Source organism: Cryptomeria japonica, chromosome 3, assembly GCF_030272615.1.
Source record: "Cryptomeria japonica chromosome 3, Sugi_1.0, whole genome shotgun sequence".
Lineage (NCBI taxonomy): Eukaryota > Viridiplantae > Streptophyta > Pinopsida > Cupressales > Cupressaceae > Cryptomeria > Cryptomeria japonica.
This window is the reverse complement of record NC_081407.1, coordinates 819,496,611-819,511,527: the sequence shown is the minus strand read 5'-3', so window position 1 is coordinate 819,511,527 and position 14,917 is coordinate 819,496,611. Positions and strand designations below refer to the sequence as shown.

The window sequence follows — 14,917 nt, the reverse complement described above, 5'->3', positions numbered from 1 at the left end:
GAGCATGTCATAGAAGCACTTAACATCACGTCTACCGGTGTTGACCTCCAGCTTGATGATTTGTGCAACAAACTCTTGCAATAGAATAGATGGAAGTAGTTTGGTAGTAGCAATGATTCATTGAGTCTAGAACAAGCTGTGTAGCCAAGGACAAGGGCAAAGGCAAGTGGCTAGGTTGTTTGATCAAAAATCCAACTAGGAAGGGCCTCCGCTAAAGGCTCATGTTGTAGAGCATTTTGAGTAGGATTCAACATTCTATGCTTTTATGGCCAAACAACTTGTAGATCACTCCAAGTCTTTTGTATGATACATTGATGGTAGAGTGTCCTATCATTTTACACACATAAAGGATTGGTTAACTGAGTATACGATTGGCTTAGATTCAATGATCTTCGGTGGTGATGAGTATATAGTTGTTGGCAAAGGCAATGTTTATATATCCTCCAGAGGGGAAACTCTTATTTTCTTCAATATATACTATGTTTCAAGCATGGAGTTCAATTTGCTTTCTGAGTCGTATTATGTGCCATTGTCCCAATTTGGATGCCATTTTTAGCACACCTAAGTACCATATTGTTGACAAGGAGTCCAAAAAAACCATTGCGCTTGGCATAGGAGATCATGATTTGTATAGACATGTTGACATTGGAGAGGTTTAGGAATGTGCATTGGCTATAAAGAGTTCATTTGCTATTAGTACTCTTTGACATCAGGTTGGCTCAAGAGAATATGGTTGAAGTTTTGCTTGAGATCCAGTAGCAGATATAGGGTGTTTGCAGAGCTTTCTAGGTAGGGAAGTAGCACAAAAATCCTTTTTTAGAAGGACGGGCTTGGAGAGCACAAAAGGTCCCTTAGCTGGTTCATGCAAATGTATGTGGACTAATAAAGACAACATCGATCACTAGTGCTAGGTATTTTCTCTTGTTTGTAGATGATTATAGTAGGAAAATGCAGGTGTTTTTCCTAAAAGCAAAATCACAAGTGTTTAACAAATTTCAAAAGTTTTGGGTAGATGTAGTTTACACTGTCATGCACTTTCTCAACAAGTCTTTGACATAGGCAGTGGAGGAGAGGACCCTAGATGAAGCATGGTTTGGGAGAAAATCAAGAGTGAGCCATCTTAAGGTTTTTGGTTCTATTGGATATGTTTGTATTTAAGATGCCAAGAGAACCAAACTCGACTCCAAGAGTCAGAAGTTAGTGCTCATAGGGTACAATGACAATCATAAAGCCTGCATACTGATTGATGTGGACACTAACCTTTTGACATTCAATAGGGATGTGGTGATTGATGAAGAAGTTGAGTTTTTTCAGCTCTATTTTGGCATCTAGAGTTTTGAAGATCAACCTCTGAAGGCTAAAGATTTAGGTGTTTAGATTCCTTTAGCTACACTTGAAGAGAGGTATTTTAACGATCCTGAACATGTGGAATCTCCTAGGTAGGTACGTGAACCTGTGCTTGAAGATTTTCTTTAGGAGAAACTGGATCAGCATCTAGATATAATACTAGGAAGCCCAAGTCATGATGAGATCACATTGATTTGTATGGAGGGGTTTCTACAAAGAGACCTAGGTGGTGGGAAAAACTCATTGGTGATGTTCGGGATGATGAAATAATTTAGGGTAGATCATCTAGAGGCAAGAGCAAGTAGAGCACAATTAACTTTTCTTTATTGCCAACATTCAAAGTGTTTATGGGCCTCAAGATTTTGCAGAGGTGAAAGGTAAATTTGAATGGGAAAAGGCTATGGAAGCCGAATATCAAAGTCTTATGAAGAATAAGACTTGGGTTCTTTTAGATCTTCCACCTGTGAAGAAACCCATTGGCTGCAAATGGGTGTACATAGTAAAGTACAAAGTTGATAGTATGCTTGACAAGTACAAAGCATGGTTGGTGGCTACAGGATTCTTGTGGAGAGAAGGTATTGATTATGAGGAAACCTTTAGTCCTACACAAAGATGAGCACCATCCTCTTGGTCTTGGCCATGACAACACGATTTTGCTAGAAAATCTATCAAATGGATGTAAATAGTGCCTTCGTCAATGGCGACTTAGAGGAAGAAGTATACATGACTCAGCCTCAGGGATTTCAGGTTATAGGAAAGGAGCATGAGGTATGTAGATTGACAAAGGCTTTTTTATGGCCTAAAACATGCACTCTGGCCATGGTGCATAAAGATTGACATATACTTGGATGTTTCAAATAAGTCCCTCAAATCCTAACCTATACATCAAAAGAATAGGTAATGACATTATGGCCTAGGTGCAGAGGTTTGGCAAACAAGTGGTGGTATTTTTATTCTTAATCTAAATATGCTAGGAGTTTGCTAGATAAATTTAGAATGACATATTTTAAGATCTTATCTACACCTATGGAGAAAGGGCTAAAGCTTTCACCCTAAGCAAACTCAAAAGTAATCAATTAGTCACTAGACTTGATTTGAGCCATGCTATGAGTTATATTTCCAGATTTTTGACAACACCTAAGGAAAAACATTGGGTTGCAATGAAGAGGCTTCTAAGATGTGAAAGGGACACTTGACTTTGGCATTCTGTATAGTAGAAGCAAAGATCCTAGGCTTGTTTGGATCATAGATTCAAATTGGACAGGTTCTGTTGATGACGAAAAGTCCACTTTTGGGTATGTTTTTCAGTCTTGGTATGGTTGTAGTCATATGGACCGATAAGCAGTAGGTAGTAGCTCTCTCCTTGATAGAAGCAGAGTGTTAGGGAACTATCAAAGTAGCATGTGAGGAAATATGGGTAAAAAGGATGCTTTCAGACATGCAAATGTTTTAACCAGGTCCTTCACTCTTGTTTTGTGACAATCAAGGGGTGCTAAAGTTGGCCAAGAATCCAGCCTTCCATGAGCATACGAAACATGTGGAGCTTCATTGTCATTTCATACGACAACTTGTAGAAGATGGTCAATGATGTTGCAATACATTTTAATTGAGATTGCAAATATTCTTACCAAACTCTTTGTGTCTTGAAAAAATTGTGAAATTTTGGGATAAACTTCGTGTAGTTAACAAATGCCCTTTTGTTTTACAAAGAAAACAAGCTTTTAGACCACCTAGGATCTCAATTTTACAAATTATTGGTCTTCCACCTAGTTTAATGTCTGGGTATTTCAACTCTAGGAGAGAGCGATACAAGAGCTCTCACATCCAAATGGGTAAGATTAGCTCTGGATTCTTCCGTAATGGCCAAGATTTTTTCATTTAAAATATTTGGAGACCAAGAAACCATTCTGAAAATTGGCTTTCTCACATTCCAAAATTGTTTGTTTAAATCCCTCTTCTGCATAGAATGGTTATTAAAATATATGACAAATAACCCTTATGAATAATTCTATAGAATGAGGCATGCAGGCCTAATTTTTTGCCCCAAATATCCATTCATAAAAAAATTTCCTACCAGAGAGGTTATCCCTTTCAACAACAACAAAGGAAACTGCAATATTTTTTAATCTAGCTTCCTCTTTAGCAACAATTGAGAGCATAGAATTATTTGGCTCAACAAACAAGGTTTTCAAGGGAGGAGGAGGCAACTTACCTTCCTTCTCTTGCAAAGACTCCGTTGCCACACACCAAAACCTTGAACCTCGCTTCTTCTAGAATTCTCTCAGGCTCATCTCTTACCAAAACATCACGAAAACACTTTTTCTCCCTCTCATCACTGACAATAGCATTAATATCATCTTCCTTCAAGGGCTCTGACTCATGACCCTCCATTACATCGCCACCCCCTAACAATAATTCCCGGTATGTCCCAGGCACCTAAGGCTAGCAGGAAAATAACTATAGCCAATACAAAAAAAATAAAATTAAAAACATAGAACAAAGGGAAACAAACAAAGACACCGAAAAAGCCACCCCACATAGTGAGAAAAAGGACTGAGGTTTTTGGAGCAGCAAAGAGCACAAAGAGCAAGACAAGGACCAGATGGAGAGCAGCAAAGGCCAACAATGGAGGCTGACTATTCATCTTCCTCAAAGGACTTCAGAACTTTCTCTGCCTTGTTCTTGGATGAATTTTTTAGAATATGAGTTGAAGCAATAACAACAATATTTGTTTGGTGCTCTTTAATGTCATTTTGGTAACTTGCCTCATGGTTTATTGGAAACTGTCAATTTAAATTTGAAATCTTCAACCTTCAATGGTTATTGGTTGCTTCTATCCTGTAGAACTCAGGCTGGATTTTATGCAGTATTTGAGTTTACACATGGCAGCAGCAGATGTTTCATTCTGTGCTATTTCAACAGCTCCAGTGCTTGTGTTACAAACAAATAATGAAGAAGTTCAAACAGGCATGTCATCTGTATTTCTCAAATTTGTGATGGTTTTAGCTTTCTAATTCTGTAAAAATAATGATGCTGTGTTTTTTTAATCTTAGTAGCTTTTAGTTTTCCATATTCTGCCAGCATGTCGTATGTACATTACCTTGTTCATGTGCTCATGAGATTGAGAAAAAAGAAATCAGCATAATTTATCTTTAACTGTCAGGCACACAAAGTGTCTCGCCATACTTCAGAAAACAAGCTCTCGAGCATCAACATCGGAAAGAGTGCTTTGCCGCCATGGAGAATATATTTGGGAAAGACTCAGTGCAGGGCGATTTTATAGCAATTAACTTTTTTGCTCTGGTTATCCCTCAATTCCTATATCCCACATTATTTCATCTGGAAAAATATGTAGGCTAGCATTCAAAGGCAAACTATTAGCATTAAAGGCTTGCAGTTTTTAATTTTTCGCTTACATGTCTTGTATCACTTGAAAGTTCATGTTACATGTAAAGAGTAACATATTTACTATTTCATTTTGCAGGAAGGATGGCATCTCGCCGAGCTTTTTCAAGTACCTTGTGTTGTCGCAGCTCCATATGTTGTTCCCTACAGGTTGGCTTTGATTAAAAATACATCGTTTTCTAGTCATGATCTTTCTTTTGTGTTGCCATTACAGAATGTTTTGTGCATTTAGTAATGCCTGTTTCATAGGAGAAGAAAACTTTTGCAAACATATTTATTAAATGAGAAAAAAAACCTAGTCTTTATATGGGCAACCTAAAACTTGGAAGGAAAGGAAATTGAAAACTTATAAGGGATTTACCGTTGCTACTGTAGTCTGTGTTTTCAACAATGTTATTCTTCAAGAAATGCAAATATTTGTCTCTTTTCCTCCAAAACGCTCATACATTTAAGCATGTCACTGGGGGCTTGACCCTGCTATATTTTTGGGGATGGATGACACCTTGAAAAAAATCTCCACGAATCCCTGACAGACTTGAAACACAAGTTGATGGCTAAGGGATGTCCGTTGGATGTTTGCCCGGTAAACCCCACGAAGAGGATGCCTAGACCTTCCTCAACCAATTGTGGAACATGTAGGCATCTAGCCCATACCAGAAAACGGAGTTGAATTTAAGAGGAGATAATGCATTAGCATATTGTCCTTAACCATCTCCCCTCCATATCCAGCAAAGAGGTGTACATGGAAGGTAAAACTGGACAATATTGTCAAACCTGTTGTTGTTGTACCTGGTTTCATGAAGTACAATGTTGAAGATCTTAGATAAATTAGTCTTATCTTAATACTCAATGGTTTTTTCATGCAACGTTGGGTTTCATAAATATTTCTCTGTAATTTCTTCTGTTCACTTTAATATTAGCAGCAATGAAATGCAATCTTTTGACTGATATGGTGTGCAGTTCAGTCAATGGAGTCAGTATGCAGAATTTTGTATTGTTAAATGAAATGTAGATATTATAAGACGGGCATATATAGATATTTCTCAGTTTGCTGGTTTCTATCCTTGTGTATTTTTCTGTTGTAATCTTTTTGGAGTCATAATTTTTGCTGTCTAATAGCAGTGTTTCTCCGAGTTTCAGGGATAGAGTGTAGGAGTGCAGGGACAAGGTTTCAGGAATGGGAAAATTTTTCCTAAATTTTGGGGATGGCAGGGGGACTGCTCTGTCTCTCTCTCTCTGTCTACATGGGCATGCACACACAAATATATAAAAATAACCATAGTTTACACAAAATGTACAACGTACAGAATTGAGAACACACTACAGCTGATAATTGATAACAATGTTAACTGTTAAATCATAAAATAAATCTGCTATATATGAATATCATAGTAGCCTTGCATTCCAAAGTTTCAAAGTTCAAATTACAAAGGGTCTGAAAATTTCAACTGGAGTCTACAAGTGACAAAATTCAAAATGACAAAAATGGAATGCCAAAATAATACATCCTTGGCTGGTCTTTGCTTGAGCGACAAGTTCAGAAAGGGTAGCATTGCGAAATTTACCTACCACAACCACGCACTAGAATGCATTTATGCATCATACAGGGTACACAGTACATACATATGCTTTCCCACCCCTTAAAATTATAGATTAATCTTTCATTTGTTTTCAGTGCTTCATTTATTTGATATGTTAACCCTATGATATGTGGTTAAATGAAGGTAGCGCATAGCATCTATGCCCTTAAATAACATTTAAACACTGCTTGCCAAAGATAGTTGGGTCAGTTAGCTATTTGTTACTTTCTCTTTAAAAGTCTACATAAATGATTAATATGTCAAATAATCCATGTGCATGATATGTCTTGACTTTTGTATTGCCCTACAATGTGATAGACTGTTGGTATTGTAAATGATATTCAAATTTATGTTCAAATCTGAAGTTGTATAATATTGTTATTCTTTTACTGATATTTTCTGTTGCTTCTTATGTCACAGGTTGCTAAAGATAACATTAATTATTTTCTATGCCTCTACAGCATTTCATTGACATGTACTTATAGAAAATGCCCACCGATCAAGGCATGCCTTGACCGGTCATGTCTTTTGAGTCTTTGACATGCTCTTGATCAGTGCATAGGCACCGCTTCACTTAATTGTTATACCGATAACTATCGGTCACGTCATTTAACATATTAAACCGATTACCAATCGGGTCACGTCAAATAGTATAATTAACCGATTAACAATCAGTCACGTCAAGTAATATAATCACCCAATAAACAATCGGGTTATGTCAAATAATAATCATCAGATAACTGATCGGTATAATGTGAGATTAGGATGATAACTATTATAGTTATCATATGATATCATCAATCGATGCTATCATATGATAGCTATGATAGTTATCATAAATCTGGTCTGATCTTATTACAATCACAGCATGAGTAATATGATCATAGTATGATCGATTATGCATATAAGATGATTATAACAAGTTCATTTATTTAATCATGAGGTCTACATTTAGATTGTAGTTATATCGATAAGGTAGATGATTGAATGAGAGATAAATGAAGTCTCTCATTCAATCATTTATCTTACCGAAGCTACTAAGTTTCAACAAGTATAATCTAGAATCTACATTTTCCTCATTGCTTGAAGAAGTGGATGGATATGGCACATAATGTGTTAGGAATCTTCTTATATGCATAGGTGTAACTGACAAGAATTGGAATTTTTATTTTTTCCAGTCTAGAGTGTCTGCGTGGAAGAGATGACTTAGATGAAAACAAATGACATAAACAAGATTGCAACAAGTATGATAGACATGAATCCTTATAAAATAGTAGCTGTTGGCAATCAAATAAAGAAAGCTGTGGAAATGTATCTCCTACAAAAATCTAGAATCAAGATTGGTCTACTAAATTCAGTGGACCAACTAGGGTAGGGACCAAAAAGTGAGTACATGAATGAGTGGCATTGTTAGCAAAATTGTGCTCTGTTGTTAGTCCTGAGGACCCTGTGGAAAGCAGAAAATAAATGTTCAAAGGAATGTTGAGGTGTTGAATTTTTTTTATGTATGCAACAAAATGTACTAGCTAATAAATATTGAGATGGAACTGCTAAATTGCGAAGAAATAATAGTAGAATGAACTTTGAATAATATAAAGATAATAGCAGGAACCCCAGTTCAACATGCAATTAATGATTTTTGTACTGCCTTGCTCAGGTAAATAAAATGTAGGGGAAGAGTGGAAACCTAAGTAGTAATGCTATAAGATCAAAGTTAAAAGTGAAGCCTGTGGAGCACTTATATTCTATAACATGGTAGCATAGACAGTATCATTGAACATCAACTGTCTTGTAAGCAATTGGACTAGGTCTATGTACAAAAGAGAATGTGATTTGTATGGCATGTAATATAGTACGTGTAGAAATTGAACGTCATTGATAGTGGCTTTGAAAGATCTCCTTGTAGATAGGGGAGCCAGCGCTTTGAAAGATCTCCCTGTAGATAGGGGAGTCAGCTGCTAGTGGTAGGTAATTGGGTTGCAGTTCTTGATACAAAACCTAAAGGGTGGGGTAGGTTGCCAACTTCCTTGACTCGATGTTTATAGAACATCATAATTATACATAATTAATACAATGACTCATATGCTAAGCTTGTTTCAGCACAGAAGTCAAAATCATGAAGCTAATCACATGCAAAAGACATGAAACAATTATTGGCACAAATTGCCTAGTCGGTAGGTTGTCTTATCACTAGCTAGGTGTATTTGAGAAACTACTGACATGGAGACTTTTTCTATTTTACACCTTGTCATATTGCAATATCACAATTCTCAATGATTGCCTGCCTGAGTTACCATGCATATGTTGCTCATGCACACTGTTTGATGAACAGAAGGCTATTTTACCAAGTCTTTTTTTGGATTAATGTCTCTTATTGTATACTATTATTCATGTTGATGATATGCATATTCCAAGCATTAATCTTTTTTCCTCTTATAAGGAAGCTGTTTTTGCTACATCTGGTTCTTCATTTTGGCTTAAAAGGTTTTCTTCTGTGTAAACTTATAACATTAAATTGTGTACGTTGTAACTATTGCAAATTGAAATGTAATGAATTTGACCGTTACAGTAATAGGATCATTGAGTAATAAAATTCTATTTATGAACTCAATATCATAAGTCCGTGTACCATATTTTCTTAATTCTTGATGGATTTATCAAATAATAACATAGGTTCTTGACTTATCATCCTAATGTTCATTGACAATGGCACTAGTGACTGCAATTTCTAGTCTAGACAGTGGTACTTGATGTTCTTCAGTTTTCCTCTGTGGTTGCTCTTTGCTCTTTGGGTTTTTGTTCCCCTTGGCTGTTTTTACCTATTTCCTGACCACTTTTTTGGGTGGTCTCTTGTTGTTTTGTAATTTTTTTACTGTTCTTCTTTCCCTTGGTGGGGCCTTTCGAGGTTTCTCTTCCTTGAACTTTCTATTGTATAATTCTGTTCTCTTGAGTCCCAGTGACCTACTTTTAGTTATCCGTGGATATTATTATAATTTCTTTATTTCTATTATTATATTCGCCTTTGATCATTATTGCTTGTTTCTTTGACATTTGTCTCTCATTTTCTGAATATGTAAACCATCTCTTCCTTCCTGAGTTGTAGACTGTAGATAATATGCTCATTGAAAGTGCTTTTGGATTCAACTGTCTTTTTTGAAATATTTTGGGTATTAAGCTCAACGATCCATTATCAGGATGAGGAGAATAACATTTTCTTTTTCATTTTACAGTTCTCCATCATCATTTGAACGCAGATTCAAAATTGCACATCCATTATTGTATGAACAACTTCAAGAAGATAGTCCTAATAAGGTAGTTCTATAAACTTGAACTTATCATTTAGATATTATACTAACTCATTTGATGCTAATTTTTTTTTCAAGTTAAAAATATTTTTGGAGTTCAGAAAGAAGTCCAAGGCTTTCTTACTTCCTACAATGTATCTTGCATATAGTGCGTTATGTATAGGAAACAAAACATGGAAACACGGTGACTGATGAAATTTGAATAATGTGAACCCACTTCTATTTGAAATTGCACATGAAGCACATAAGAAGTATTCCACATTTAATGAATGGTTTATAGGCCGACCACATGTTGTTGAGTTTAATTCTTGTTTGTGGCAGATAGAGACAAACTAGTAATAGCCTATGATGCTGTGATTCTAGGTATTCTTGACTTCTCTGACCTTATTTTTGGGTTGTTGCTCTTGTACTTGCACTTGTGCTGCTATGTATGTACTTGTACTTTGTTGCTTTCAATATGAGTAAAGCTTAAGCCTTAAACATTCAAACGGATGTATAATAGGAAGGATTTCCCTTGCATTTAGAGAGCTGCATATGCTAAGAGCTTGTTTAAAACTAGCTAGTACAAATAGAAGTCATTTCTGTACAGTTCAGAATAATGTGAGAAATATTTAAATATTGGGACATGAAATTTATTAAATGATTTGGAAGTTCATCTTAAGACTTTTCTACCAATCACCTTCCAGTTGGTATTAAAATAATATTTTATAATGTTTAATGCTCAATATTCTTGTAATATAGTCGATAAGATCATTTTATGATCTTTTGCAGTTTCTTTTTAGAAACTTGCCATTTTTTGTAAATCTTGTATTCTATAAGAGACTCTATCTCTTCTGTAAATATACAATCTAATTTTTACCAATTACTTAGTGTAATATGGTATCAGAGCCGAAATAAAATTTTGAAATTTTTTCTTCAAAGTTTTTAAAAAGATTTTTCAGGCCTATTTAAAACCCTTTTGCAAGTGTCGTTTATCCTCAGATCGACGGCTAGGGTTTCTGATTCGACGTGATTTAAACAATAGCGACCTCTTGGTGTGTGCCCCGCATGGCTCTTCCACGACCTGCAACTCGTGTGATTCTTGTTTTAAGCTCGCGATTTCTTTGTGCAGACTGTGACCTCTGTATTCTTTCTGGGCGACGCAACGCAACTTTTTTTTTTTCTGCGATTGTGTTTCATGGTGACCTCCCGCATTTTTATTTCGCGACTTCTGTTGCAGGTCTCTTTCTACGTTCGTGGCTCTGCATTTTCTGCATGCGACCTGCATTTTTTCCTTCTGCACGATCTATTTTTTTCTTTTCTTCTATCGCGACTCTCTGCCCTAGGCGACGGATTTTTTGTGGATTTCGGCAGTTTTTTAAACATCCGGGCTGGCCACGATCTCTATTTTGCGCGATCTGAATATCTTTGAGATCTTCTCGGTCTTCTTCCAACGACGGCTAGGGTTTTCCAACCCTTTGGATTTTTTCATCTAACCTGCGAATTTTCACAACTTTTGTGTATTTCTGCTAGGGTTTTGCAGAAAACTCTCAAATTCTTGCTGAAATTAATTTTAATCACAGATTCTTTGTGGGTTTTTCAATAGCTTTTTTGGGTCAGCTGGAAAAAATTTGGTCGTAACTGGTCTTTTTCAAAGTATGTACCTGTTGACGTGTATTTTGTACACAATCATACACAGAATAAAATACCCAAAGGCATGTTATCCTCTCTTGAATAAAGTCGCTAACTGCTGAAGATTCGCAAGAAGGATCAGTTAGAATGACTCCAGTGTTCTGGTTAGTAGGGTCTCTACGTGTGGATAAGCACCAGTGGTCGTTGTGATTTGCTGTGTCCTCAAGGGGCCTTACGTTACCGAAGATTTTGATAAACTAAACAAATTTTTAAAGAAAAATGACAAAAGAGTAGGGTTTGCAAGAGGTCTAATCTAGTCTAACCCTAAGAATATTCTACCAACTTCAATTTTGCCATAAGCTAACAACTCAATTGAAATTGATGCGATCTTCTAAGGTAACAAATGATTTTTCAATGCATCAAAGATCAAAGATACTACCACGAAGGTACATATCCAAGATACAACAATGATTGAAGGTTAAGTGATTCAAATATCTCCAGTTGACCACGCAAGGCGTTCCTACAATCAGCAAGAAGCTAGTGGTTTGGAAAGCGAATCCTACCAAAGATCAAGTCCCACACTTTGTCCTTCGAATTAACACACTACTTTGATTGAGAATGATTCAAGTAAATTGAACAACCATGAAGATAACCAAGAAAGTTGCAACAAAACACCATAACTTCAATATTTCATTGATTTCAAAGTCATCATGTACAACAATTGTTTGAATTCCTTTCCTCAAACTCAATCTTGCTACAAAAATAAATTGCTTCTAATCTCTCTAATACATCAATAATCTAATCTTCTTCTCACATCTAAAATTTTTTGAAAATGAAATGAAATGAGGGTATAAATAGCATCCTCAATTACAATGAATGGTCCAGATCGAAAGCAGATCAACGGTCAAGATCATGACACCTAAACCCTAATTAGGGTTTGTTACAAATGGCCTCCTTTTTACTGAACAATATTAAATGCATAGCCAAATATTAAATTTGGCACAAAAACCTAGGAGACATAGACCAATAACAATTAAGATGCCATGTCATCTATAACAACCTCTCATCTAGAATCTTATTCCCTTTCCAATGTTCCTTTTTAGCATATGTAATGAATCTTGATACGATTCCTTCGATCTCAGCAATTGGAATCTCGAGAAGATTCTTCATTCTTTCTTCCAAGTGGATGACCTGATCAAATGCATCTAGAAGAGCTGCGTCCCATGTTGATTCAAGTTCCTTAGTCTTTTCAATCAGGAGCATGGTGGCAAACATCTGGTCTTGTTGCTCGTCTGTGATATTAGCGTCTTTGCAAAAGATGACCTTGATTCTATCCTCCAATTCCTGCAAATCCACATCTGTCTCGACCTCGATCCTCCTGCCAAGAATGGTACGAAGTACCTCAAATACTCTGTCCTGGATCGGGTTGATCACCTCCTCAACATGGCCACATCTAGTACTGATGTCCTCGAAGAGAACACTCTTCATCTGGAGTAAGGTTGACCACTGAAGCAAACTGTGAGGTCCTCCATCCATGATCTTTTCCTGTGCTAAGACCTTCCTCGATGTTTGTCTGATTATTTTCAAGACAGGAATGATAACATCTCTGGTATGAGCAAAAGCGGCTACTGTTATCATCAAGTTGTGGATTATCTCAAGAACCTGGATAGCCCTATGAATAGTCTTCATCATCCTTGTTACAAATTCTACGGCAACTGTATGAGATTTGTCCATCCAAGTACTCATACGCTGGACCATACTCCTGAATCTTTCTGCCTCACCAATTGATTGAAGGGGAAGTGCCTGTACGGGTGATCTTGTTGAATCCTGACGTCCCAAAGGCTCATTGAGATGACTGAAATATGTCCTCCATGCACCGACCTCTCTCTCAAGCTTTCTATTCTTCTCCATTTCTTCTCTAAGCTTGTCTTTCAAGGCCTCAAATGAATCAATGGCATCGTCCATCGTATGTTCGGCTGTGGATGGACCTAGCTCAAATGTCTCTATATCATATTCCTCTGCTAGGATCTCCCCTTCATACTTGTCCACTGCCGGTGTAGCTATCTGCAATTTTCTGGATCCAGTCTCATCTCTAATCATCTTGGACATCTTGGTAGCCTTCGTCTTCTCTGTCACTTCCTGAGAACGTCCAACAAGGCTCTCCAAATCAATTACATTGTCTTCATCCTCAATCACGATTACTTTGGTTAATCTTTCCTTCAACCAATCTGGGATGGCCGATCTTGTCTCTTTGACCTGTATTTCCTTATGCAATATTTCTTCTTCTCTGGGAGGAGATGTTATTTCGTTATCTTCTCTATCTTCATGTAGCTCATAATCTTGGAGAGATCCATCTGGTGACCCTTGCGGTACCTGTCCTTCTTCCTGCCTGTCATTCTGTACCATCGACTCCATAGACTCTTCCACTTCAAGTGTCCTCTTCTCTAGTCGAGAAGATGTGCCGGATGAACGATCTCGGTTGGCCCCTTGCTTCTTTTTGGAAGATTCCCTCTTTTCAGGTCGCTCTTTCCTCTTCGAACCTCTTGGATGGAGATTGCCTTCACTTGCACATCGAAGGTCGCCTTCACTTGCATTTCTAGGATTAGGATTGCCTTCGCTCACACTAGCTCCACCTTCGGCTGGTTTCTCTTCCAAAGTGAAAGTCATAGCTATGCCTTGCTCTCTCAACTTCTGATGCTGCACATCAACCCATCTGCGAGTACAAGACAAGACTGGAGCCATCAAAGCATCTAGATCCACGACCTCGGGCTCATTCCAATCTAACCTTATTGATTTGCTTTCTCGATCATAGGATGATTGGAGATGTCTGCCACTATCCTGAGCTTGGTCGGCCACTCTGTAAATCCTGCATTTCCTGATGAAATCCAAAGGCAATCTAGAATGCATCTTTCTTTTCACTTCAAGATCATCTAAGAGATTCATCATAAAATCTTCTATTTGGTACTCATGTTTAAACTTCCTACCGACTGTCTCCTCTAAATATCCATGTGGATCAAAGCTTTCCCTCAAAGCAAAGGATGAAAAAGAATACAAAGCTAACTCCTTCTCTGCGTCATCCATGGCTAAAGCATTAGGACATACCTCAACTGAATTGCCTAATATGATAGGTACCGGAACTCCATTCCCATGTCTGTGTCTGAATGCCTTCGCATAAGCTGCCAACTGTCTTGTTACTTCAAGTAACACAATTCTGTCTGTCGGATATCTCGGCAACATGTATGGAGGTGAAGGACATCCATGAACTCTAATATAAGTGAATTTCGGAAACTGGATAAACCAAGCACCGTACCTCTTTACTAACTCCTGTGCATCCTGAGATAATCTGTTGTGAATCCCACCTTGCAACGTCCTTGTGATGTTCATTGTGAAGGTATCATTAACTAGCTTGTAGTTGCTTCCTGGCGGATGATGCAAGTGGACATAGGAATCACAAACTCTGACCTCGTCGGGTCCTCTTCCAATCACTCCTCTGTGAGGTAGTCCTGCGTACTCAAAGCTCCTGATCAAGGCATATATGACGTATGAACTCATGTGGAAGGACTTGGTAGCCTTGAGTCTCCTCAACTGTACGTCCAAGCAATGGCTAATCATCCTAGCCCAATGAATCGTTCCTTTTCCCTGAACTATCACCTGGATGAAGTAGAACAT

At 37.4% G+C, this 14,917-nt stretch overlaps 1 protein-coding gene across 12 annotated transcripts in view; it reads left to right on the top strand.

The window, feature by feature from the left end:
- The window catches only part of LOC131037288 (sterol 3-beta-glucosyltransferase UGT80A2), a 116,897-nt gene that overhangs the window by 27,030 nt on the left and 74,950 nt on the right, over window positions 1–14,917 (top strand). For 9 of the 12 annotated variants that reach the window (XM_057969363.2, XM_057969361.2, XM_057969356.2 and 6 more), the window contains 4 exons: window positions 4,215–4,314; window positions 4,511–4,650; window positions 4,832–4,902; window positions 9,563–9,644. In XM_057969363.2, coding sequence (XP_057825346.1) covers window positions 4,215–4,314; window positions 4,511–4,650; window positions 4,832–4,902; window positions 9,563–9,644 — 393 coding nt within the window. Of the gene's footprint in view, window positions 1–4,191; window positions 4,315–4,510; window positions 4,651–4,831; window positions 4,903–9,562; window positions 9,645–14,917 lie in introns of all 12 variants that reach the window. The other 3 variants (XM_057969362.2, XM_057969365.2, XM_057969364.2) reach the window with 2 other exon arrangements.